This window comes from Cherax quadricarinatus, chromosome 22 (genome assembly GCF_038502225.1).
Source record: "Cherax quadricarinatus isolate ZL_2023a chromosome 22, ASM3850222v1, whole genome shotgun sequence".
NCBI classification, from domain to species: Eukaryota; Metazoa; Arthropoda; class Malacostraca; order Decapoda; family Parastacidae; genus Cherax; species Cherax quadricarinatus.
This window is the reverse complement of record NC_091313.1, coordinates 3,825,413-3,851,284: the sequence shown is the minus strand read 5'-3', so window position 1 is coordinate 3,851,284 and position 25,872 is coordinate 3,825,413. Positions and strand designations below refer to the sequence as shown.

General features: G+C 40.6%; 1 protein-coding gene across 2 annotated transcripts in view; it reads right to left on the bottom strand.

Annotated features, from left to right (window-relative positions):
- Window positions 1-3,597: 3,597 nt before the first annotated feature.
- LOC128689786 (uncharacterized) overlaps window positions 3,598-25,872 on the bottom strand; it is a 53,241-nt gene continuing 30,966 nt past the window's right edge. The window contains exons 2-4 of one of the 2 annotated variants that reach the window (XM_070087462.1): window positions 17,269-17,507; window positions 4,990-5,266; window positions 3,598-4,046 (exon numbers count right to left, since the gene is read on the bottom strand). In XM_070087462.1, coding sequence (XP_069943563.1) covers window positions 4,005-4,046; window positions 4,990-5,266; window positions 17,269-17,507 — 558 coding nt within the window. In that variant the 3' untranslated portion in view covers window positions 3,598-4,004. Of the gene's footprint in view, window positions 4,047-4,989; window positions 5,267-12,060; window positions 12,503-13,458; window positions 13,712-17,268; window positions 17,508-25,872 lie in introns of those variants that run through there. The other variant, XM_053778251.2, reaches the window with a different exon arrangement.

Below are 25,872 nucleotides of genomic sequence, written 5' to 3'. Positions count from 1 at the left end.
TTATCCATCCTGTCATTTTTCTAGCAGATGCGATTGATACAATGTTATGGTCCTTGAAGGTGAGATCCTCCTGGGACAAAACTGACCTAATTTCCCGAAATGATCAGCATAACAAGGGGCTTTGTATATAGTAGTATGTCATTGATGTCAGCTAGGACTGTATACCTTGTACATGTACTTGTAGTAAATAAAGATATTATTATTATTATTATTATTATTATTATTATTATTATTATTATTATTATTATTATTATTATTATTATTATTATTATTATTATTATACGATGCACAGAAATAGGTATCACATTCTTAACAGGAATAGATATCATATACTTCATGGAAATAGACATCACATGCTTCATATAATACACGTGGAGACGAGGATGTAATAATGGAGACGTAGTGGAAACAATGGTGGAATCGTTGTATTGAAAGCAATTACTGGAGAATGTCTTTTCTGATTGTCTTCAACCGTTCAGTGTTGACGGGCTTCACTGGAAGAAAGCTGCGTCAATTTTAAATATCCAATTTCAGTAAATAAAGTAGTTTCAGTGCAATAACTAGAGAATGTTTCTTCTGGTCGCCGTATCTTAATTGGAAGTATTTTTTTTGCTAATTTATTTCCTAATATATAGAATTTATTTTATCAAATTGATCTTTCTTAAAAAAAACACAAGAGTAAATGTTTTTTCTTAGTGGATTGTAGAGAATTTTAAATAAAATAGAACTGAAAAAATGGATAATTAATGCATATTGAAAACCCGCAATTTTGTAGTCTGAATGAATGAATGACTCACAGGTAAGACCCACATGGGGTGAGCGGGAAGACGGCACAGGCGAAGAAAAGCTTTGGGGAGGAATGTCTTGAGTCGTAGAAAAAGAGCCGGGGCTAAGCCCAGCTTCAGACTTAATACGCTGGTGAATTTTAGGGTTGTCGTCTTTGAGATAATAAGAGGAATGTCTCCACGGGTCGGCTTCAAAACTGGTGTTTCATAGTGGAAAGTTTAAATTAGTTTTGGGTTGTGTTTGTTATAATATGCTATTGTCATTAAAGAAATTGTGATATTAGTTTCCATGTGTTAATTTGTGAATATTGATTCAGTTAAATACTCAACACAAATATTTAACAGTATTAGAAACTTATGCCTCACTCTGCACTATTCGTTTCGCCTGTATTAATACACAGAGGGCTGGGGTTTTTGCAAGATGTCCTCTGGACCAAGATACTGAGGACATCTTCTACAACTTCACCACTTACTACCTGCCTTCTGCAACGTCTTCGATATCTTTCACTTCATCTTCGACAGTATTTAAGACCCCATTCTCATGCTTCAGGTTCATATTGTTCCAGACCATGGAGCTGAGCTCTTCTCCAGGCTGAGGGACTGACCACCTCTAACTATTCCTACAAGGTTGACGAACTGATTACATCATCCTTAGTTCTTCACTTTTGCTGCTTTCAATGCTTCTCTGTATTTGACTGAAGAAGTTTACCCAGTAGGCGAAAGGTTTCAACAATGAAGATTCTCAACTGAGTCTTACTCATTAACTTGTCGGTAATATATGTAATTATCAACATAATTTCAGCAGTGTTGGAATTACAGTAGTGCTGGAACTAACTTCAGCAGTGTTGGAACTAACTTCAGCAGTGTTGGAACTTAATTCAGCAGTGCTGGAACTAACTTCAGCAATAATTGAACTGACTTGAGCAGTGTTGGAACTAATTTCAGCAGTGCTGGAACTAAATTCAGCAGTGTTGGAACCGACATCAGCAGTTGCATATCACTGGTATACAATACCGACTAGATGATGAATGAGACACACGTTCAACGCCTGTATCTATAATTTATAGACATATAGCCTATGGTACAAATACATTTCTACAACCTACTTGTCTACTTCTGGCTCATCTCTTGGGTAAGATCTAAATCCCACTGGGAAATTCCGTCTACCAGTGACAATGCCTTCATCTGCTGCACCTCATCTGACTTCGGTTTATACAGCCTCAGTCTTCCTGCCTGTACCAGGGCAGCACGCCTGGTGCATCTTGTAGTCAAGAGCTTAAGGATGTTGCTGCCGATCATCGCCTGCCATCCTCCGTCTCGATAAAAACGTGATGACACTTTCCCTATGGGGACCCACTGCCGGATCACCGTATGGAGAAGACCCGGGTCAGGACCCGTCCTGGCGAACCTACTTGTATCTACCTGTGCTTCAGATTCTTCGAGACTACGGTGCTCATCACCCGCTCCTAGGCTAAGGGACTGATTACCTCGTCTTCCACTATCTTCTGTATATATTTCTACAGTCCTCAAATCATGTAGTGTATTGGTAAAGCCACTGTATGGCGGAACAACTGCATAGTAAAGTTAACCAAATGTTGCACGTGTCTAATTCATCTAGATCAGCAGGTTAGAACAGACTTCAGCAGTGCTGGAACTGATTTCAGCAGCGTTAGAACCGACTTCAGCAATGTTGGAACTAACTTTAACAGTGTTGGAACCAAAATTATCAGCGTTGAAGTGACTTCAGCAGTGCTGGAAGGAACACTGAAGGAAGTAGTACTATTGAAAAATCCAGGGAAACCGGATTTTCGAAAAGAGAAAATAGCACATGGATTTACAAATTTATTAAATAAAAGTTATAAATGAATTCAAAAAGAACAAATGTTTTCTACAAGACCAAATGCATTCTACAAGAGGTACAAATGTATTCTACAAAAACAAATGTATTCTACAAGAACAAATGTATTCTGTAAAGAGATACAAATGTATTTAAAGTTGGAGCATCACAAACAGACTATATATCCATCAATCTTTCAATTTTATTGCGGAAATTTATCTCATGTAGTTAAAGTTGGGATTGAAAATAATGCAGCTGTGTGTTTGCAGATGAATCTGATTTTTTTTCCTTGCATTAATTTTCTTGTTCTTTATTTACAATCGTCTTCATCATCAACATCACCATCTTCTCCACATTCTTCATCACTGTTGTCATTATCATCAACCCCACTTTTCACCATAATTTCTCATTCTAATAATTTTTCTTATCATTTATCATTTGTTCCTCTTCCTCAAAATAAACTTAACATAGGTAACAGCAACAACATTAATAAATGGAATCAGTAGTAGGTAGGCACATGGAGCCTACTCATATACAGGGCCTCAAGCAACTTGGAGTGCACATACATAGGTTTTTATGTGACCTGACATGAACACAGGTGCATAATTGACATGGCCTATACATGCACAGTTTAAAAAGTGACGTATACATACATAGGTTGTCAAGTGACCTGACTTGTGCATACACATTTTTTCCAAGTGGCCTGACCTGTACTATGTAGGCTCTCAACTGACCTGACCTAAACCTTGACCTTAATCTCAGTATGTTGTGACCTCTGAGCCCTAAAGTAACCTCTTGCCACTAGTCCTCGCCTTAGCGAGAAACCAGTTCTGGTATTTAGTTGAGAGAGAGAGAGAGAGAGAGAGAGAGAGAGAGAGAGAGAGAGAGAGAGAGAGAGAGAGAGAGAGAGAGAGAGAGAGAGAGAGAGAGAGAGAGAGAGAGAGAGAGAGAGAGAGAGAGAGAGAGAGAGAGAGAGAGAGAGAGAGAGAGAGAGAGAGAGAGAGAGAGAGAGAGAGAGAGAGAGAGAGAGAGAGAGAGAGAGAAATTCCAGTAAGAGCATAACATCAGTGGATCGTCTCTACAAGCGTTATTTTCACTAGGAATCAAAACTCAAGGGGAAAAAAAACCACCTCGCTTAATAGTGAAAAACTTTCTCTCTTCTCCTTTTAAGCTCTGAGGTCTTCTTCAGTTGTTGTGTGACCCCCAACCTCTTCCTCCAGCAGCTTAAATTTTGCTCATAATTTGTAGAATCTAAGGGACACAAACCCTTCCCAACTAACACAATTTTATAAAATCTGAAACCGCAGCATCGATGCGACTTGCGTGATGGAACTCACAAGACGAGGAAGATCAGGACACCACAACAACTTGACTGGTCAGACTTAGTACACCGTCTTCGTCTTTGACTTCAGCAAGAAGTGGCTCTGGTCCAAGGAAAAGTATAAACAAGATGGTAAGTCTTCGATCTGATACATAAATACACAGTGCACAGTAACGAGATACATAAACACCTAAGTACACAGTAACGAGAAAGTATATGATAAACACTACTGTTGACAGAGACCTCAGCACAATGTCATTACTCCAAGTGATAAATTCCTGCTGAAAAAGTAGTTAATGACTGTATTAAAAAAATATAATAGTGCAATTTAATATTACATAGCATACATTGTTAAGAATATTGATGCATAATATTTTGCAATATAAACTTATTAGCAGATCTGAGGCAGTGATAAACATTATTTAAAAAATCTGGGGAGAGATATGTGAACAAAAAAGTACAATAATAATAATAATAATAATAATAATAATAATAATAATAATAATAATAATAATAATAATAATAATAATAATAATAATAATAATAATAATAATATAAGGATAAATATGTAAGCAGGCCGTAATAATACAATTGAAAACAATTCGCGGAACGGGTGGGGTTTGAACCAATGGCAAATGTGACCTAAAACTCATAGATCAGCTGGTTAACGCACTGGCCTGTGAGTTTTAGGTCTCACTTGCCATGGGTTCAAACTCCACCCGTTCCTTTATACATATGGGAACTCATTATTTATTCCATTCATCAAGTTCATTCATAGAAATATACGAGGGAAGATAAAAAGACACTCGAAATGAGCAGAGAAATTATGAGAAACATTCATAATATAGGAAAATCATAATCCTCTGAATTTCTGTTCAAGAAGAGTAAAAAAATATGTTTTGATAGGACCACGCAGCCACAGTGTTGCCAGGAGAGCAGAAACAATGTTCACCACCTGGTCCTAAGACTCGCATCAGGGAAATATACCTGACGAATAAATGAACCCCATCTTAACTGAAGCTAATTACGTTAGAGGTAAGACTTACACCGGCTTCGTGGGTGGCTGCAACGGCGGGTGCAGCGACGGGTGCAACGGCGGGTGCAGCGACGGGTGCAACGGCGGGTGCAGCGACGGGTGCAACGGCGGATGCGGAATGCACGACACTGACGGCAGGCTGTTGACGAACCTCGACAGTCTTGTAGTAGGTTCCAGGACTCGCCAAACGGCTCAGGAAGTCACCGAGGCTGGTGGCAGCCCTACCCAGAGCATTGGCAAGACTCACTCCAGCTGAGTCCAGAGCTGCCAAGAACTGAGAGTTTCCTCTGTTGAAGGCGTAAAAAATGATGAGAAATAGTGAGATAGGTGAGGTGAGAAGTGGGTGGTGGGAATTCCACCTGAAGCTTTTTCTGCATTGTTCATTATTAGGAGGGATCAGGGTTAGAATAACACATGTAGAAGATAGAGGACGTATTCTCTTCACGAATTACCTGGAGACCTTTCTCTTTAACCTGTCTTTTTTGTTCCCCCCTGAGATCACTGAAGACGGGGATTGACAGGTAAGTACAGACTTGACAACTCGGTGAAGAATAAGTCACAATAACATGCCTGCAACAAATCACAAATAACTCGTGAAAGAGGAAATTTATGACGAAGTTTTAGTCTGTCCAAGACCAAAATGTCGCCATAAATTTTTTCTCAGTGCGGGTTATTTGTAATATATCTTGGTGTTTATACTCTGGGTAATAATTTCTTTGGCTATTTACCAATGTTCCCTTTTCTATGGAATAAATCATATTGTTTGACTTCATTATGTTATCCTATGATAAATCTTCATAATTTATTATTTTGACGTTCATAATGTGCCCTCAAGACAATCTTAATTTTTTTGTGTATGCATTCAATACATAATTTAACACGAATTAATAGAGGTTTAACTGCATATTTAATCACTTAAATTTAGCTCAGAATATTCATTAAAATATTTTTCATAAAAACACATTTCCAGTAAGCACAACATTGAGGAGAGAACTGAATCACAATTAAGGAACCTCGAGGTACACTGGTAGGCGACTCGCATCCGAGAGGACTACAGGTCGCATCCTGGGCAAGAAGGAACGTACGGGCACGTCTCTTAACATTTGCTGCCCCTTTTAGCTAGCAGTAAATAGAGACCTGGAAAGTAGTCGACTGTTGTGGGTCGCATCCATGGAAGGACTTAGGACCACAAATGAAATGAGCCACTTTAATTAGCTGTATTGGGTTATGAACCCTCAGACGTTATTACTCAGAATAAATCTCTTCTAAGACTTTATTCTGATTATTAACTTTGGAAGGTTAGAAAACCGAGTAATATAGCTTATTTCCACTGGGGTTCTTTATAGGGCCTCTTCCCAGAATTCTACCCACAAAAGTCGATTAACTCCCAGTTTTCAATTTACTGCTAAATAAGAGAAGCATCAGGAGTGAGGAGACTTGCCGAAACCTCTCACATCGTCAAAAATTCGACTTTAGGTCCTCTCGGAGGTGAGCCCAGTAACTTCCAGTGTACCTCGCCACAAGGCGCTGCTATCAACGTAGTTCAATAGTCTCTTCTCAATGTTGTACGTACTGCTAATATAGACGTTTTCTATGAAAACCATATTAAACAGTGTTCTGAACTAAATGTAAGAGATTAAATGTGTAGTTAAACATTAACAAGTAAATAATTTTTTGAGCTGTGTATTGCACACATTATGTACAGATTTTACGAAGATCTTGAGGGCACACATGTTATTCGAAGTAAAATGATACATAATAAAGGCTTAACCTGGGATAACGTAATACATAAGAAGGAGTACATTGGTAAATAGTTTAAAACATTATGACCCATGGTACTAACATCGCGATGTGTATATCTCTGAGAGAGAATGAAATGCAAGTCTGAACTTATCTATCAGTCCCCGACTTTACTGGTCTTAAGGTAGACAAAAACACCAAGGTTGAAATGGGGGATTCAAATGATTTAGAAAGCTCATACGTCCTCTGTCATCTCCTGGTTCTGTGTTGTTCCACCCTACATCTATCTTAATGATGATACTCCTATACACCAGGTGGCATTCCCACAACCCACTATCACCTCTTCTAGCTCAGTGCCTCTCATCATCTTCACTTCCCTTGCAACAGAGGAAACTTTTATTTCCTGGCAGCTCTAGACTAGTGAGGCTTGCCAATGCACTGGGCAGGGCTGCAACCAGCCTAGGTGACTAGTTGCTGAATCCAGCTATAAACCATCCATCACACCCTTCATTGTAGACACCGTCGAAACGATAGGGTAAGCTTTATTACCCTCTTGCAATTACCCTTAGGATGGATGCTCATTTCTTCGCCATTGATACTTCCCTGATGCAGATCTCAGTCAGAACCAGGTAATGCCTGTAGAAACTACACGCACGTTTCTGATATCAATGTTTGTGTGAGTATTGCTACCAAAAGAAGGAGGTTTGACTTACCCTGTCGTCATCGTATATCGTATATCCTGTATATCTCCGTTTTCTGTTTAACCTCAAATTGTAGAAGAAAACTATCTTTTTCTGTTATAAGCTTAAACATTTTATTTTGAGATGTAAACAAACCGACATAAAAAAATAGGGTTTCCAAACCTGCACCCGAGTTCAGAAAGCATTGATGGGGTTTCTAACACCGCACCGAACCCACCACAAAATAAAGATGGGGATTGTTTTTTAGTGCTCCAAAGTATAAAATTGCGTCTTGAAGTGTTATAAAGATTTCAGAAGTGGTGATAAATTTGACTGTTCCTTGTTTATGTCGAGAGATCACTTCCTCCCTTTGCACCGACTTGCTGTTTTATTCAGTAGTGTAGATTGCTATATTTCCCGTAGCTCGATCACTAGGGCACTCAGCTCACACACTGAGGTCCGGAGTTCGAATCTCCTCCGATACGACTGATAAACATTAGGGACGTGTTTCCATAAGATACCTGCTGTCCCTGTTCACCCATCAGTGTAAAATGGATACCTGGGTGTTAGTCGACTTGTGTGGGTCGCATCCTGGAGTTTACCTGGAGAGAGTTCCGGGGGTCAACGCCCCCGCGGACCGGTCTGTGACCAGGCCTCCTGGTAGATCAGAGCCTGATCAACCAGGCTGTTACTGCTGGCTGCACGCAAACCAACGTACGAGCCACAGCCCGGCTGATCAGGAACCGACTTTAGATGCTTGTCCAGTGCCAGCTTGAAGACTGCCAGGGGTCTGTTGGTAATCCCCCTTATGTATGCTGGGAGGCAGTTGAACAGTCTCGGGCCCCTGACACTTATTGTATGGTCTCTTAACGTGCTAGTGACACCCCTGCTTTTCATTGGGGGGATGGTGCATCGTCTGCCGTAGTGAGTGATTTTCGTGTGCAAGTTCGGTACTAGTCCCTCTAGGATTTTCCAGGTGTATATAATCATGTATCTCTCCCGCCTGCGTTCCAGGGAATACAGGTTCAGGAACCTCAAGCGCTCCCAGTAATTGAGGTGTTTTATCTCCGTTATGTGCGCCGTGAAGGTTCTCTGTACATTTTCTAGGTCAGCAATTTCACCTGCCTTAAAAGGTGCTGTTAGTGTGCAGCAATATTCCAGCCTAGATAGAACAAGTGACCTGAAGAGTGTCATCATGGGCTTGGCATCCCTCGTTTTGAAGGTTCTCATTATCCATCCTGTCATTTTTCTAGCAGATGCGATTGATACAATGTTATGGTCCTTGAAGGTGAGATCCTCCTGGGACAAAACTGACCTAATTTCCCGAAATGATCAGCATAACAAGGGGCTTTGTATATAGTAGTATGTCATTGATGTCAACTAGGACTGTATACCTTGTACATGTACTTGTAGTAAATAAAGATATTATTATTGTTATTATTATTATTATTATTATTATTATTATTATTATTATTATTATTATACGATGCACAGAAATAGGTATAACATTCTTAATAGGAATAGATATCATATACTTCATGGAAATAGACATCACATGCTTCATATAATACACGTGGAGACGAGGATGTAATAATGGAGACGTAGTGGAAACAATGGTGGAATCGTTGTATTGAAAGCAATTACTGGAGAATGTCTTTTCTGATTGTCTTCAACCGTTCAGTGTTGACGGGCTTCACTGGAAGAAAGCTGCGTCAATTTTAAATATCCAATTTCAGTAAATAAAGTAGTTTCAGTGCAATAACTAGAGAATGTTTCTTCTGGTCGCTGTATCTTAATTGGAAGTATTTTTTTTGCTAATTTATTTCCTAATATATAGAATTTATTTTATCAAATTGATCTTTCTTAAAAAAAAAAAAACACAAGAGTAAATGTTTTTTCTTAGTGGATTGTACAGAATTTTAAATAAAATAGAACTGAAAAAAGGGATAATTAATGCATATTGAAAACCCGCAATTTTGTAGTTTGAATGAATGAATGACTCACAGGTAAGACCCACATGGGGTGAGCGGGAAGACGGCACAGGCGAAGAAAAGCTTTGGGGAGGAATGTCTTGAGTCGTAGAAAAAGAGCCGGGGCTAAGCCCAGCTTCAGACTTAATACGCTGGTGAATTTTAGGGTTGTCGTCTTTGAGATAATAAGAGAAATGTCTCCTCGGGTCGGCTTCAAAACTGGTGTTTCATAGTGGAAAGTTTAAATTAGTTTTGGGTTGTGTTTGTTATAATATGCTATTGTCATTAAAGAAATTGTGATATTAGTTTCCATGTGTTAATTTGTGAATATTGATTCAGTTAAATACTCAACACAAATATTTAACAGTATTAGAAATTTATGCCTCACTCTGCACTATTCGTTTCGCCTGTATTAATACACAGAGGGCTGGGGTTTTTGCAAGATGTCCTCTGGACCAAGATACTGAGGACATCTACAACTTCACCACTTACTACCTGCCTTCTGCAACGTCTTCGATATCTTTCACTTCATCTTCGACAGTATTTAAGACCCCATTCTCATGCTTCAGGTTCATATTGTTCCAGACCATGGAGCTGAGCTCTTCTCCAGGCTGAGGGACTGACCACCTCTAACTATTCCTACAAGGTTGACGAACAGATTACATCATCCTTAGTTCTTCACTTTTGCTGCTTTCAATGCTTCTCTGTATTTGACTGAAGAAGTTTACCCAGTAGGCGAAACGTTTCAACAATGAAGATTCTCAACTTAGTCTTACTCATTAACTTGTCGGTAATATATGTAATTATCAACATAACTTCAGCAGTGTTGGAATTACAGTAGTGCTGGAACTAACTTCAGCAGTGTTGGAACTAACTTCAGCAGTGTTGGAACTAACTTCAGCAGTGTTGGAACTAACTTCAGCAGTGCTGGAACTAACTTCAGCAATAATTGAACTGACTTGAGCAGTGTTAGAACTAAATTCAGCAGTGTTGGAACCGACATCAGCAGTTGCATATCACTGGTATACAATGCCGACAAGATGATGAATGAGACACGTTCAACGCCTGGGTATCTTTAATTTATAGACATATAGTCTATGGTACAAATACATTTCTACAACCTACTTGTCTACTTCTGGCTCATCTCTTGGGTAAGATCTACTTCCCACTGGGAAATTCTGTCTACCAGTGACAATGCCTTCATCTGCTGCACCTCAACTGACTTCGGTATATACAGCCTCAGTCTTCCTGCCTGTACCAGGGCAGCACGCCTGGTGCATCTTGTAGTCAAGAGCTTAAGGATGTTGCTGCCGATCATCGCCTGCCATCCTCCGTCTCGATAAAAACGTGATGACACTTTCCCTATGGGGACCCACTGCCGGATCACCGTATGGAGAAGACCCGGGTCAGGACCCGTCCTGGCGAACCTACTTGTATCTACCTGTGCTTCAGATTCTTCGAGACTACGGTGCTCATCACCCGCTCCTAGGCTAAGGGACTGATTACCTCGTCTTCCACTATCTTCTGTATATATTTCTACAGTCCTCAAATCATGTAGTGTATTGGTAAAGCCACTGTATGGCGGAACGACTGCATAGTAAAGTTAACCAAATGTTGCACGTGTCTAATTCATCTAGATCAGCAGGTTAGAACAGATTTCAGCAGTGCTGGAACTGACTTCAGCAGCGTTAGAACCGACTTCAGCAATGTTGGAACTAACTTTAACAGTGTTGGAACCGAAATTATCAGCGTTGAAGTGACTTCAGCAGTGCTGGAAGGAACACTGAAGGAAATAGTACTATTGAAAAATCCAGGGAAACCGGATTTTCGAAAAGAGAAAATAGCACATGGATTTACAAATTTATTAAATAAAAGTTATAAATGAATTCAAAAAGAACAAATGTTTTCTACAAGACCAAATGCATTCTACAAGAGGTACAAATGTATTCTACAAAAACAAATGTATTCTACAAGAACAAATGTATTCTGTAAAGAGATACAAAACTATTTAAAGTTGGAGCATCACAAACAGACTATATATCCATCAATCTTTCAATTTTATTGCGGAAATTTCTCTCATGTAGTTAAAGTTGGGATTGAAAATAATGCAGCTGTGTGTTTGCAGATGAATCTGTTTTTTTTCCTTGCACTAATTTTCTTGTTCTTTATTTACAATCGTCTTCATCATCAACATCACCATCTTCTCCACATTCTTCATCACTGTTGTCATTATCATCAACCCCACTTTTCACCATAATTTCTCATTCTAATAATTTTTCTTATCATTTATCATTTGTTCCTCTTCCTCAAAATAAACTTAACATAGGTAACAGCAACAACATTAATAAATGGAATCAGTAGTAGGTAGGCACATGGAGCCTACTCATATACAGGGCCTCAAGCAACTTGGAGTGCACATACATAGGTTTTTATGTGACCTGACCTGAACACAGGTGCATAATTGACACGGCCTATACATGCACAGTTTCAAAAGTGACGTATACATACATAGGTTGTCAAGTGACCTGACTTGTGCATACACATTTTTTCCAAGTGGCCTGACCTGTACTATGTAGGCTCTCAACTGACCTGACCTAAACCTTGACCTTAATCTCAGTATGTTGTGACCTCTGAGCCCTAAAGTAACCTCTTGCCACTAGTCCTCGCCTTAGCGAGAAACCAGTTCTGGTATTTAGTTTAGAGAGAGAGAGAGAGAGAGAGAGAGAGAGAGAGAGAGAGAGAGAGAGAAAGAAATTCCAGTAAGAGCATAACATCAGTGGATCGTCTCTACAAGCGTTATTTTGACTTGGAATCAAAACTCAAGGGGAAAAAAAGCCACCTCGCTTAATAGTGAAAAACTTTCTCTCTTCTCCTTTTAAGCTCTGAGGTCTTCTTCAGTTGTTGTGTGACCCCCAACCTCTTCCTCCAGCAGCTTAAATTTTGCTCATAATTTGTAGAATCTAAGGGACACAAACCATTCCCAACTAACACAGTTTTATAAAATCTGAAACCGCAGCATCGATGCGACTTGCGTGATGGAACTCACAAGACGAGGAAGATCAGGACACCACAACAACTTGACTGGTCAGACTTAGTACACCGTCTTCGTCTTTGACTTCAGCAAGAAGTGGCTCTGGTCCAAGGAAAAGTATAAACAAGATGGTAAGTCTTCGACTTGATACATAAATACACAGTGCACAGTAACGAGATACATAAACACCTAAGTACGCAGTAACGAGAAAGTATATGGTAAACACTACTGTTGACAGAGACCTCAGCACAATGTCATTACTCCAAGTGATAAATTCCTGCTGAAAAAGTAGTTAATGACTGTATTAAAAAAATTATAATAGTGCAATTTAATATTACATAGCATACATTGTTAAGAATATTGATGCATAATATTTTGCAATATAAACTTATTAGCAGATCTGTGGCACTGATAAACATTATTTAAAAAATCTGAGGAGAGATATGTGAACAAAAAAGTACAATAATAATAATAATAATAATAATAATAATAATAATAATAATAATAATAATAATAATAATAATAATAATAATAATAATCATAATAATAATAATAATAATCATAATATAAGGATAAATATGTAAGCAGGCCGTAATAATACGATTGAAAACAATTCGCGGAACGGGTGGGGTTTGAACTAATGGCAAATGTGACCTAAAACTCATAGATCAGCTGGTTAACGCACTGGCCTGTGAGTTTTAGGTCTCACTTGCCATGGGTTCAAACTCCACCCGTTCCTTTATACATATGGGAACTCATTATTTATTCCATTCATCAAGTTCATTCATAGAAATATACGAGGGAACATAAAAAGACACTCGAAATGAGCAGAGAAATTATGAGAAATATTCATAATATAAGAAAATCATAACCCTCTGAATTTCGGTTCAAGAAGAGTAAAAAAATATGTTTTGATAGGACCACGCAGCCACAGCGTTGCCAGGAGAGCAGAAACAATGTTCACCACCTGGTCCTAAGACTCGCATCAGGGAAATATACCTGACGAATAAATGAACCCCATCTTAACTGAAGCTAATTACGTTAGAGGTAAGACTTACACCGGCTTCGTGGGTGGCTGCAACGGCGGGTGCAGCGACGGGTGCAACGGCGGGTGCAGCGACGGGTGCAACGGCGGATGCGGAATGCACGACACTGACGGCAGGCTGTTGACGAACCTCGACAGTCTTGTAGTAGGTTCCAGGACTCGCCAAACGGCTCAGGAAGTCACCGAGGCTGGTTGCAGCCCTACCCAGAGCATTGGCAAGACTCACTCCAGCTGAGTCCAGAGCTGCCAAGAACTGAGAGTTTCCTCTGTTGAAGGCGTAAAAAAATGATGAGAAATAGTGAGATAGGTGAGGTGAGAAGTGGGTGGTGGGAATTCCACCTGAAGCTTTTTCTGCATTGTTCATTATTAGGAGGGATCAGGGTTAGAATAACACATGTAGAAGATAGAGGACGTATTCTCTTCACGAATTACCTGGAGACCTTTCTCTTTAACCAGTCTTTTTTCTTCCCCCCTGAGATCACTGAAGACGGGGATTGACAGGTAAGTACAGACTTGACAACTCGGTGAAGAATAAGTCACAATAACATGCCTGCAACAAATCACAAATAACTCGTGAAAGAGGAAATTTATGACGAAGTTTTAGTCTGTCCAAGACCAAAATGTCGCCATAAATTTCTTCTCAGTGCGGGTTATTTGTAATATATCTTGGTGTTTATACTCTGGGTAATAATTTCTTTGGCTATTTACCAATGTTCCCTTTTCTATGGAATAAATCATATTGTTTGACTTCATTATGTTATCCTATGATAAATCTTCATAATTTATTATTTTGACGTTCATAATGTGCCCTCAAGACAATCTTAATTTTTTTTGTGTATGCATTCAATACATAATTTAACACGAATTAATAGAGGTTTAACTGCATATTTAATCACTTAAATTTAGCTCAGAATATTCATTAAAATATTTTTCATAAAAACACATTTCCGGTAAGCACAACATTGAGGAGAACAACTGAATCACAATTAAGGAACCTCGAGGTACACTGGTAGGCGACTCGCATCCTGGGCAAGGAGGAACGTACGGGCACGTCTCTTAACATCTGCTGCCCCTTTTAGCTAGCAGTAAATAGAGACCTGGAAAGTAGTCGACTGTTGTGGGTCGCATCCATGGAAGGACTTAGGACCACGAATGAAATGAGCCACTTTAATTAGCTGTATTGGGTTATCAACCCTCAGACGTTATTACTCAAAATAAATCTCTTCTAAGACTTTATTCTGATTATTAACTTTGGAAGGTTAGAAAACCGAATAATATAGCTTATTTCCACTGGGGTTCTTTATAGGGCCTCTTCCCAGAATACCACCCACAAAAGTCGATTAACTCCCAGTTATCAATTTACTGCTAAATAAGAGAAACATCAGGAGTGAGGAGACTTGCCGAAACCTCTCACATCGTCAAAAATTCGACTTTAGGTCCTCTCGGGGGTGAGCCCAGCAGCTTCCAGTGTACCTCGCCACAAGGCGCTGTTATCAACGTAGTTCAATAGTCTCTTCTCAATGTTGTACGTACTGCTAATATAGACGTTTTCTATGAAAACCATATTAAACAGTGTTCTGAACTAAATGTAAGAGATTAAATGTGTAGTTAAACATTAACAAGTAAATAATTTTTTGAGCTGTGTATTGCACACATTATGTACAGATTTTACGAAGATCTTGAGGACACACATGTTATTCGAAGTAAAATGATACATAATAAAGGCTTAACCTGGGATAACGTAATACATAAGAAGGAGTACATTGGTAAATAGTTTAAAACATTATGACCCATGGTACTAACATCGCGATGTGTATATCTCTGAGAGAGAATGAAATGCAAGTCTGTACTTATCTATCAGTCCCCGACTTTACTGGTTTTAAGGTAGAAAAAAACACCAAGGTTGAAATGGGGGATTCAAGTGATTTGGAAAGCTCATACGTCCTCTGTCATCTCCTGGTTCTGTGTTGTTCCACCCTACATCTATCTTAATGATGATACTCCTATACACCAGGTGGCATTCCCACAACCCACTATCACCTCTTCTAGCTCAGTGCCTCTCATCATCTTCACTTCCCTTGCAACAGAGGAAACTTTTATTTCCTGGCAGCTCTAGACTAGTGAGGCTTGCCAATGCACTGGGCAGGGCTGCAACCAGCCTAGGTGACTAGTTGCTGAATCCAGCTATAAACCATCCATCACACCCTTCATTGTAGACACCGACGAAACGATAGGGTAAGCTTTATTACCCTCTTGCAATTACCCTTAGGATGGATGTTCATTTCTTCGCCATGGATACTTCCCTGATGCAGATCTCAGTCAGAACCAGGTAATGGCTGTAGAAACTACACGCACGTTTCTGATATCAATGTGTGTGTGAGTATTGCTACCAAAAGAAGGACGTTTGACTTACCCTGTCGTCATCGTAGAAGGCTGCAACGACAGGTGCGGAATGCACAACACCATAAATAAGTTAATGCGCTATTACAGTCTTATGGAAGTTCGCAGAAGGACTCAGCAAACCGCTGAGAAAGTCACCGAGGCTAGTAGCACCTCTACCCAGAGCATTGGCAAGACTCACTCCAGCTGAGTCCAGAGCTGACAGGAATCGAGAGTTTCCTCTGTAGAAAGGAAAGAAAAATGGTGAAAGGCAGTGAGGTAGGTTAGGTAAGAGTGGGTGGGGAAAATGCCACCTGAAGTTTAGGAGCGTAGTCATTAAGAGGGATACAGGCTAGAAAAATGCAAGTAGGAGGAGGAAAAACAGAGATCCTATAACCTTTGAGAATCATTTGAGTGTCCCATTTTAACCTCGACCTCTTTGTTTATATTACGATTACTGAAGACGGGGACTGACGAATAAATACAGATGTGCATTTTATTTTCTCGGCACATATACACGGGTGTTTATACCCAGAAAATTATAATTGCGCAGTCTATTTACCAGTGTATTCTTTCTTATGGAATGAGTCGCACTATTTGACTTTATTGTGTTATCCTATATATAATATATTATTTTGATGCATATAATATGTGTGCAGTCAAGACCATTGTAAAAACAATGAGTGGGTATGCAATACATAAATTAAAACTTATTTACTAACGTTTAACTACACATTTAATTGCACTTATTTAGTTCTGAATATTCTTTAAAACATATTTTACAGAAAACATCTATATTTCAAGGATACACAACATTCAGAAGTGACTATTGGTTCACGTTGAAGATACGTACTTTGTGGTGCAGTGGTAACGTGCTTGTCTCATCCGGAAGGCAAGGACGGACTCTTGGGCAAGTCTCCTAACACCTGCTGCTCTTGTTACCTAGCAGTGAATGGGAGTTAGTCGACTGTTGTTGTGGGTCACATCCCGTGGGAAGACCTAAATATGGACCCCAACAGAAAAAAAAACATTGCTTGACTTTATTGGGTTATCCTGGATTATTAAACCTCTGGAGTTAATATTCGGAATAATCTTTTAAAATTATTCGGAATATGATCCCGGAGGGTTATAAAACCAGAATAACCCATTTAAATCAAGCAATGTGGCTTGTTTCCAATGGGGTACATTCTATGTCTTCCCCCCAGTCTGTGGCCCTCAACGGTCAACTAATCCTTGGGTATCTATGTATTTCTAGGTAATACTGGCAGTAAGTGTTAGGAAACTTGTCCATACGTCTTAAGTTTGAGGTTCGACCCAGCGTCCTCTCGGATGTGAGCCGTGCGTGCTAGCCACTGCACTGCGATAATACTTCCTTCAAAATGCTTGAGGTGAGATTAAAAGTACATTAAAAATGTTAGATTGCTACCAGTAAGATCATACTCACGAGTGGGTCTTGAAGACAGTGACTTCACTACTTGGGGGAGGCGCGACTACGGTCTTGGTGGCGACAGGAATGCTGGTGTCCAGGCGAGAGCTAGCTACTGCCTCGTGATTGAAGCTGAAGGTCTTGTGTGGTACGCTGATGACAGGGACACTAACAATCTTGGTAGCCTCGTGAAAGACTCCAGGAGCCGCCATTGTCACCCCGACGCACACGACCAATACCCACACAGCTGATGACATCTGGAGAGAGACACAAGAGTTAAACAGTGAAAGAGAACATGAGAAAGACAGATTCCAGAGGACTTTTTAAAAGCCACACGGAGGCTATCTGCCAAGAAGAACGAAGTCTATCTAGATTATGAACCATCATATATTATCTAGACGTTTAAGACAAAGATAGTAAAGCAGAATGCTCTCTCCTCATCTTTGAATCTCTCTGGTCACTGCTGGCATGAAATGGGGAGAGGGTGAGAGAGAAAGGTATCATACCACATAATAAAATCACATGGAATGTATAGGAGAGATATAAGTGGATGGATGGTGTGGGGTGCAAACTACCTCTATATTTTTTTCATACTGGTCCACTGCTGCCCACAGGGCAGTGTGTACCAGTAGTTCTACCTCAAGTCACCAAGAGTTCCACTTCTGGGTACTGTGGTGCAGGTGGTTGCAAACACACCAGATTTCCTGAGCAGTTTCGGAGCAAATACCAGGACTATACACAAATAACCAGCAAATAGGAGAGAGAAGCTTATGACGATGCTTCAACCCGACTTGGACCATTTACAAGTCACACTAACACACGAAGGTGAGGGAGCCAGTGTATATATAGGAGAGGGAGGACAGGGACGGGACAAAGAGAGGAGTAAAGAAGAAAATGGAGAAGTAGTGGTAAAGGTAATGCAGAGGGAGTAGGACACCAATGGTTACCGCTTTGACTGCCACAACCACCACCACCTCCGCTTCTATCACTACAATAGTATCAGCTTGGGTGGCTTGTAGTTAACTGTTCATCCAGGAATTTGTTGATTTCACTTTGCCCCATCATACTAAAGCATCTAAGTGCTTGTCCAGCTGGTGCTTCAAAGACTGCGTTGTCTTCATGCATACAGCTTCAGTGGGTAGTTTGTTCCATTGTGCTATAATTCTATAAAAAAAAATATTGATATATTCATGTTGTCTCTCTTTATCCCAGGTGATTAGTAATCCAGGATAATATGGAAGGCTACTGATTCATAACAACATGGTGGGACAGTAATTTTTTTTTTATTTTATTTAAAGCAATACAATACATTAAATAGATAAAAGAGCACAGTATCAGTTCTTACACAGAATTATAAATTACATTGTCAAAATACACACAGACGTTTAACTTTGTGCTGACACAAACTGTCCCTCATCCCCTGCGCATTATATCCCATGCACCTATGTTAAGCAAGATTACACAAGACTACATTACAATATGTTATTATTATTATAAAAAAAAGAAGCGCCAAACCTACAATATGCATTTACTTTTCACTTTGTTGTTTATATATTATTAATCCTTCACACAGAATTGTACATAAGCAAGTGCATGTATAAAAAGAAACAAACACGAACTATGACACTACAACGCTGTCTATAATATTAACTTACACAACCGATACTCACCCACACCTGTGAGTAATTGTAAGAATGATACAAAAAATTACAGTACCCCTTAAAAAGTATACTTTCACTGACCTGAATATAACATAAACCCCATTCTTCTGACCTTTAATATATACACAACACACCAACACACACCTCACGATTATGACATTATCCCCTCATACATTGAATATTAGCCTACATAGTCAATTTTACACTTTTGATTACAAGGAAAATATGCCTACTGACTCGATTGCCATTACATCCTACACAACACCATTCACAACTCGCTACTAACGATCATATCATCCAATTTAGACATTCTTCGTATGGAATCTAGATAATTCGGTGCGCACACCGGCCACCCTGCTGGGTGAAGTGTGCTTCCTGTTATCTCCCATAAACCTAAAAGTAATAGACGCTAATTCAACGATCTAAAACAAGTGGCAACTTTTTACACAGACAATGTAGAATAAAACACCTAAATTCAGTACCTACATGACACAATAATGTTAACTATAAATACAGCTAAAACACATACACCTTAACAGGCATTACACTTGCAATATATATTATGCCAATAGTCACGTTACAGACATTTGTAATAATTATACTCCAAATCCAAAATATTATTAAGATAATCAAAAAGAAGCGCTAAACCACAAGGGCTATACAGCGCTAATACCAAAAACAATCGCGTAGATCAGCTTATATTTAGTTCAATTTTCACAATGGATAAAATTATGAACAAATGAAACTCCTCACCTTGGCTTAATGTATATTTGGTAAGCATCTTATGACTAAAATGCTACACTCTGTCACCCACTATATTCTCCTGTTCAAACATGCACTCGCACACACGTGTATACATTTATAAATACATCTATGTATATTTCCGTACATATGCACACACATATATATATATACACACACACTCACGCACCTACATATTTATCTAAACATACGCTTCCATCACTGCCCCATCATAGCCAAGGAAAAACACCTTAAATCAAACAATGGTGTCATACAAACAGTGTAATACGCATTCCCCTCACGCACTCTTCCATATATTACTCAATATTATACGTACCTCACCTTCATTCTTGCCCACTCACACCCACAGGCCTCAGAACGGCAGGCTAGCCCGTTGCTTCCCATTGACCTACAAAGTCCATAAATCACACAGCCGAAAATTCCTATAACCCTCTGTAAATTCAGTGTTCCATCTCCTACCATATACTTCCCGATTGCGGCACTTAGATCTGTAAAATGTCGCCGCCAGCACCTTCATCCTTTAACCCGCTCTCATTGCCCATGATGTGAACACAAAATCAGTTACCAGATATGCCACTGTGTTTTGAACCTGCGCTCCCACCCCATCAATATCTAAACTTAACATTCGCAATACCTGCAACCCACCCCCTCCCATAAATCGAATTACCCTTCCAAACCATTCCCTGACCCTGCCTATGCATTCACAAAAATATACAACATGAAAAATGGTTTCTACTTCACCACACGCTCGACACTCCCCACCTTCCCTAAGCTTTCGATTAAATAAGACGACCCCAGACGGCAGAATCCCGTGTAAAAAGCGATACATCACCTCTCGTACACCCGGACTAATGCGCAACTTCCGGAGACGTTCCCATATGTCGCGCCAGGCATACATCGGGTATGTTCCTTCCACAGCAGCCACCTCCAACCCTCCCCCCACTCTCTCGATTATGTGCAGCTTGACTCGAGCTGGATCCCTCGCCACCATCAAAAATCTCAACATCGCCTCCCCTACTCGCAAATCCTTCCCCGTCCACTAACGTTTTATGTCCGCATGCACTTTCTCGATCCCCCTCCCCTTATTCCCCCACTCCCGCAGAAGACTCCGTTTCACGTAAATACTCATAATCCTTCGCTCCAGCGGTATGAGCCCCAGCCCTCCTTGGCCAATCGGCAAAGTAATTACCCCTCTGCTTAACCACTCACAGCCAGATCCCCAAATGAACCGATAAACCCTACGCAACAATTTCATGGCCTCTCGGCGCAGTAATGGATACATGGCCACCACATGCCATAATTTACTATATAATAGTACTTTTGTCGCAATTACTCTTTGGTGCAACGTTAGATTTGCAGACCTCAATCCTCCTAATCTTTTTAACACACTGTCCACGGCCCTCACCGAGTTCACCTCACGTGCCACCAACGGATCACAAACATACACAATCCCACATATCTTAAGCTGGTCCACCACGCTCCACCTACCCCTCATGCCCCCATTCATTTGGTCCCAATTTCCCACTGCCATGAACTTAGTCTTCTTAGCATTAATTCTCATCCCTGTCGCCTCTCCAAACACGTCCACGATTCCTTCCACCTGCTGCAAATCTACACCACCTCCTACCAAGACCGATGTATCATCTATGTAACCCACAATACCAGGCCACCCATCGCTCTCATAACCCCCCAACACCCCAAAACTCTAGCCAGCACCACCCTATAAAAAGGATCTTGAAAACAAGCAAACAATAATTGTGAAAGGGGACAACCTTGCCTCAAACCCCGACCCGTGGCCTTCAAACATGGACCTGCCTGGTATCCCATATTGTCCCCTATCTATAACTTTTTCCATCACCTTTTTCAGCCTATTCTCCAGTATCCTCACGAACAACTTGTAATCACCGCACATAAGTGAAATGGCCCTATAATCCAGAACTGTTGATCGATCCCCTTTTGGCACCAATACCACCACTGCCATCCGTTGCAATTCTCCCATAACCCCGTTAATCTTTAAGATGTTAAACAACCGTACCAAAAATGCTCTCATCACACCCCAGTTTGTTATGTAGAAATCACTCGGGAGCCCATCAATGCCAGGTGCTTTACCTAAGCTCGCCCCAGCCAGAGCCTACCATATTTCGCACTCCGAAATAGGCTCTTCCAGTGCTTCTCTGTCTTGCATACTAAGCCCACACTGCATGTTATTACCGATTTCCCATAGTGCTATATTACTTATCCCAATGCTTGTCATGTAGGTCTTAAACCACGCATCTATATACCTGCTCATGCCCTCCGTCGTCACCAATACTTGGCCCTCCTGATAGCCTTCTCTCCCTGCGTGCACTGTTAACCCCATCATTTCTGTAGCTGCTCTCCGCTGCCTCTGTTCCCTCAACACACATGCCGAAGGCCGATCCCCGTAGAGAACCTCCTCCAAACCTCCCACCACCCGAGCACCATCAAAACGATCATTATGCAAGCCCTTTATACATTCCTTTAACTCCTCAATTTCCTCTACAGGGTATCGTGCATCATCACCCACATAACAATCATGTAACTGTCCTTCCAAATACCCCTGAAGCCCGTACAACATTTGATTATTTTCCCGCCCTCGCCAAACATAAAAATCCCGGATATGTGTCTTAGCCACCATATCCCACCACCGAACCAAATCACCGTCCCCAGGTGCCTCAGCCCACAAACCCTTCCACAAAGTCGCAAATGATTGGCTACTCTCATCCCCTTTCAACAATTTAACATTCAATTTCCAATAACTACAACTCCTTCTAGGTAATCCCTCCCACCCTACGTCCACGAGAACCCCTCTATGATCGGAAAACACCACATCCATGATACGCACACTCTTAACTGTGACAGTATGTGGTACATACACTCTATCAAGTTGCGCTGTGGCCCACGACGTATAAAAGTATGCTCAAGCTCACCCCCCCGCCACGTCCATCAAACTCGCCCCATTCAATAACTCCCCCAACACCCCAGAAAAGTGTCCACTTCCCCTGGGTTCAACATCCCTATGCCAGATCACGCAATTCCAATCCCCTCCAATGAGCGCCACTTCAGGGAGTGACCGCAAATAGTAAATTAATACCTCCTTCACAAAGGTAGTTTTTACACGCCCATCATTCTCTGCCGGTCCGTACACGCACACTAAGGCTGCCTTCACCCTGCCCCATAGACCATCCACCCTTATTACCCTCCCCTCCCCACCCTCGCAATGCCTCACAACAAACGGGCTAGTCTCCCTGATCATGATGGCAATGCCACCTTTCAACCGTATAGCATTCTCCACATACACATCATACCCATCTATTCGCAACTCACTTCCTAATTTATGATTGTGTTCCTGTACGAACACAACATCAACATTATTACGCACTAATAATTCTCGGAACCATACACGTTTTCGCACACTCCTCAAACCATTAATATTTATTGTCAGGCACTTAAATTGGTCAGTGGGGGTTTTCCTTTCCATACTGAATGTTTCTCACCGAATCTTTTGTTCCCACCTTTTTCAACCCCCCTCCCTTTTGAAGCACTTTTGACCAACCCCTGAGCTTTAGGTCCACAGGGCCCTCTCTGTGCCACATCCACCCAGGTTTTTTTCCCTGATCACTGGGCTGGCGTCAGCACTTCCTCCGAGTCTGAAAGCACTACAGAGCGCTTTCGTGTTACACTTTCCACCTGCGTGTCTTCATCCACAGAGCAGTCCTGGTGGATGTCCACCTCCACCATATGTTTCAGCAAGGCGTCAGGGACGCCCACAACCAGCTGCTCTTCGTGTCCAGCATCCACCTTCGCAGCAGGTGCCAGGTTTAGGGATGGGTCTGCAGCAGGGCTCATGCTCCTCTCTGTAAATAATTCCTCCAGCACGGAGGCAATGGATTCCTCTACGTCGTTGTTATGCACATCTTGCAGAGCCAGGCCTTCTACTGGTCTCACCTCCAAAGAAGGCAACACTTCCGGGAGTGTGACACACGCTGTCTCCGTAGACCTCTCAACCTCTTCGCTCCAAGACAATCCTGATGGTATCACCGGCACACCAGGCACATCTTGCCCCACAGCTTCCTCCTCAATGTCCGTGCTTTGTTGTCCAACCTTGGCACCTCGTCGTCGTTCACACTGTACCGCCATATGATCATATGCACTGCACAACCTGCAAGTGCAGTGTTGCCCTGCATATGACACCATTACCTGAGTTCTGAAGTCTTGCAAGATCACGTAAGAAGGGATTGGGTGTCGTAACATCATCTTTACAAAAAACGTACCTTCTGGTATTCCTGCATATGGGCTGTCAGACCACTTCCCTGCTGTAGCCATGTGTATGGTGCCATAATTACCCAATGCAGCTCTAATGTCAGACACATCAGCCTTAAAGGGCACATTTCTGACCTTTACCCATGTATAACAGCGGGAGACGTCATGTAGCTTGACTGACACTGCAGGGTTAACCACTAGATTAACCTGGAACTTGTCGACCACCTCCTCGTAAACATGAGCCGAGGAGAACTTCACAAAGATTCGTGATATGCCATTCATTGCCACACCGCACAAGTCGCCGTTGGCAATACCATAAGTATCAGGAATTATCGCAGGCAATAGTAGCGCTGTTGACAGTCCAAGCATTTCCCCATGGGTCAATTCAATACACACGGTATTGATGCAGCGCCGGGTCGCCATGTTGTGAAAACGAAAACTGCCACCAGTCAACTATAGGGGGCAGCAGTAACACACATCCTCTCTACTCAAAGGCTGAGAGACGAATGTATTTGTTCATTTCACTTTGCCCTATCATACTAAAGTATCTAAGTGCTTGTCCAGCTGGTGCTTCAAAGACTGCGTTGTCTTCATGCATACAGCTTCAGTGGGTAGATTGTTCCATTGTGCTATAATTCTATAAAAAAAATATTGATATATTCATGTTGTCTCTCTTTGGCCCAGGTGATTAGTAATCCAGGATAATATGGAAGGCTACTGATTCATAATAACATGGTGGGATAGTAATTAAGTGGGGAAAACACATTTAACAATAAAAATAAAAATAAAAATAAAATAATGCATAAATCTGGCCACCTTCTGATGCAATCCGTTAGTGTTGTATCTTGGAGATTGGTCATCCTGTAGTATTTAACTATTGTAAGAGAATATGGTTATCACTTAATATTATAGTGCAAAAGTCTCCTTTTATAGCTAATATAGAGACTTTCAGCTTTATATTATTATCTGTCAATATATATATATATAATATACCATGGTATTATCACTATTATTATCGATATCGATGATTTTTAGCTACTATTATTATTGTTAGGTAGGATTTCTTATATGTATATAGAACATACAAAAGTCTCGGCACCATCAGGTAAATTGTTCGCTTGTTTATGTCCAGCTTACTGACGTTTGGGTCACGTGATCCAACCTGATGACAGGTCAATAGACTGGCAGGGAGTGAGTCCACTCCCTATTCTAGCCTTGACTACTGATTGTATATTGGTTCTCTCTTAGGTGTATACAGTTTGAATGGGTTTGAGAATTCAGCTTTAGAGCTGACTCATAGTTTGTTCCTCATTGCTCTGAAGATTGTTTTGATATTTATAATCTTGGTCAGTTCAGCAATCCTTAGAAATACGTCTTCTCAGACAAACCTCTTGCTTTCTGCCTCCTTTACGGCCGGTTTCAAAGGTCTTGTTGAATACTGTACATTTTGTAGTTTGAGTTTACACGGTCTTGTTAAGACAAAGACGTAGATGTTAGTGAAGACTTAATTGCAGGAAGAAAAAATTAATCTTCCTTCTTAATGTAATATTTCCATGATTTTGAACTATATATATATATTTATATATATATATATATATATATATATATATATATATATATATATATATATATTCTTGTAAATTTATTGTACATAAAGTATTAAGATATAATATTAGGTACAGAGAGAAAATAAAGTATTGTATTTAAATACTTTAATAAATTTGAATATTATTCTATGGAGTTTCCCTGTCGAAATTATTTCCCCTAGACTCTAAAATACCTTTAACTAACTCTGATCCAGTATAGTGTTGCCTAAGAAGAAAATAGTAACAGACCACACTCTGAAGTTCTTTATAAAATTTATTATTCGCAACAAATGGGGGCCTGTCTGGGATCTCTGTTGTTCTAAGACATTGAT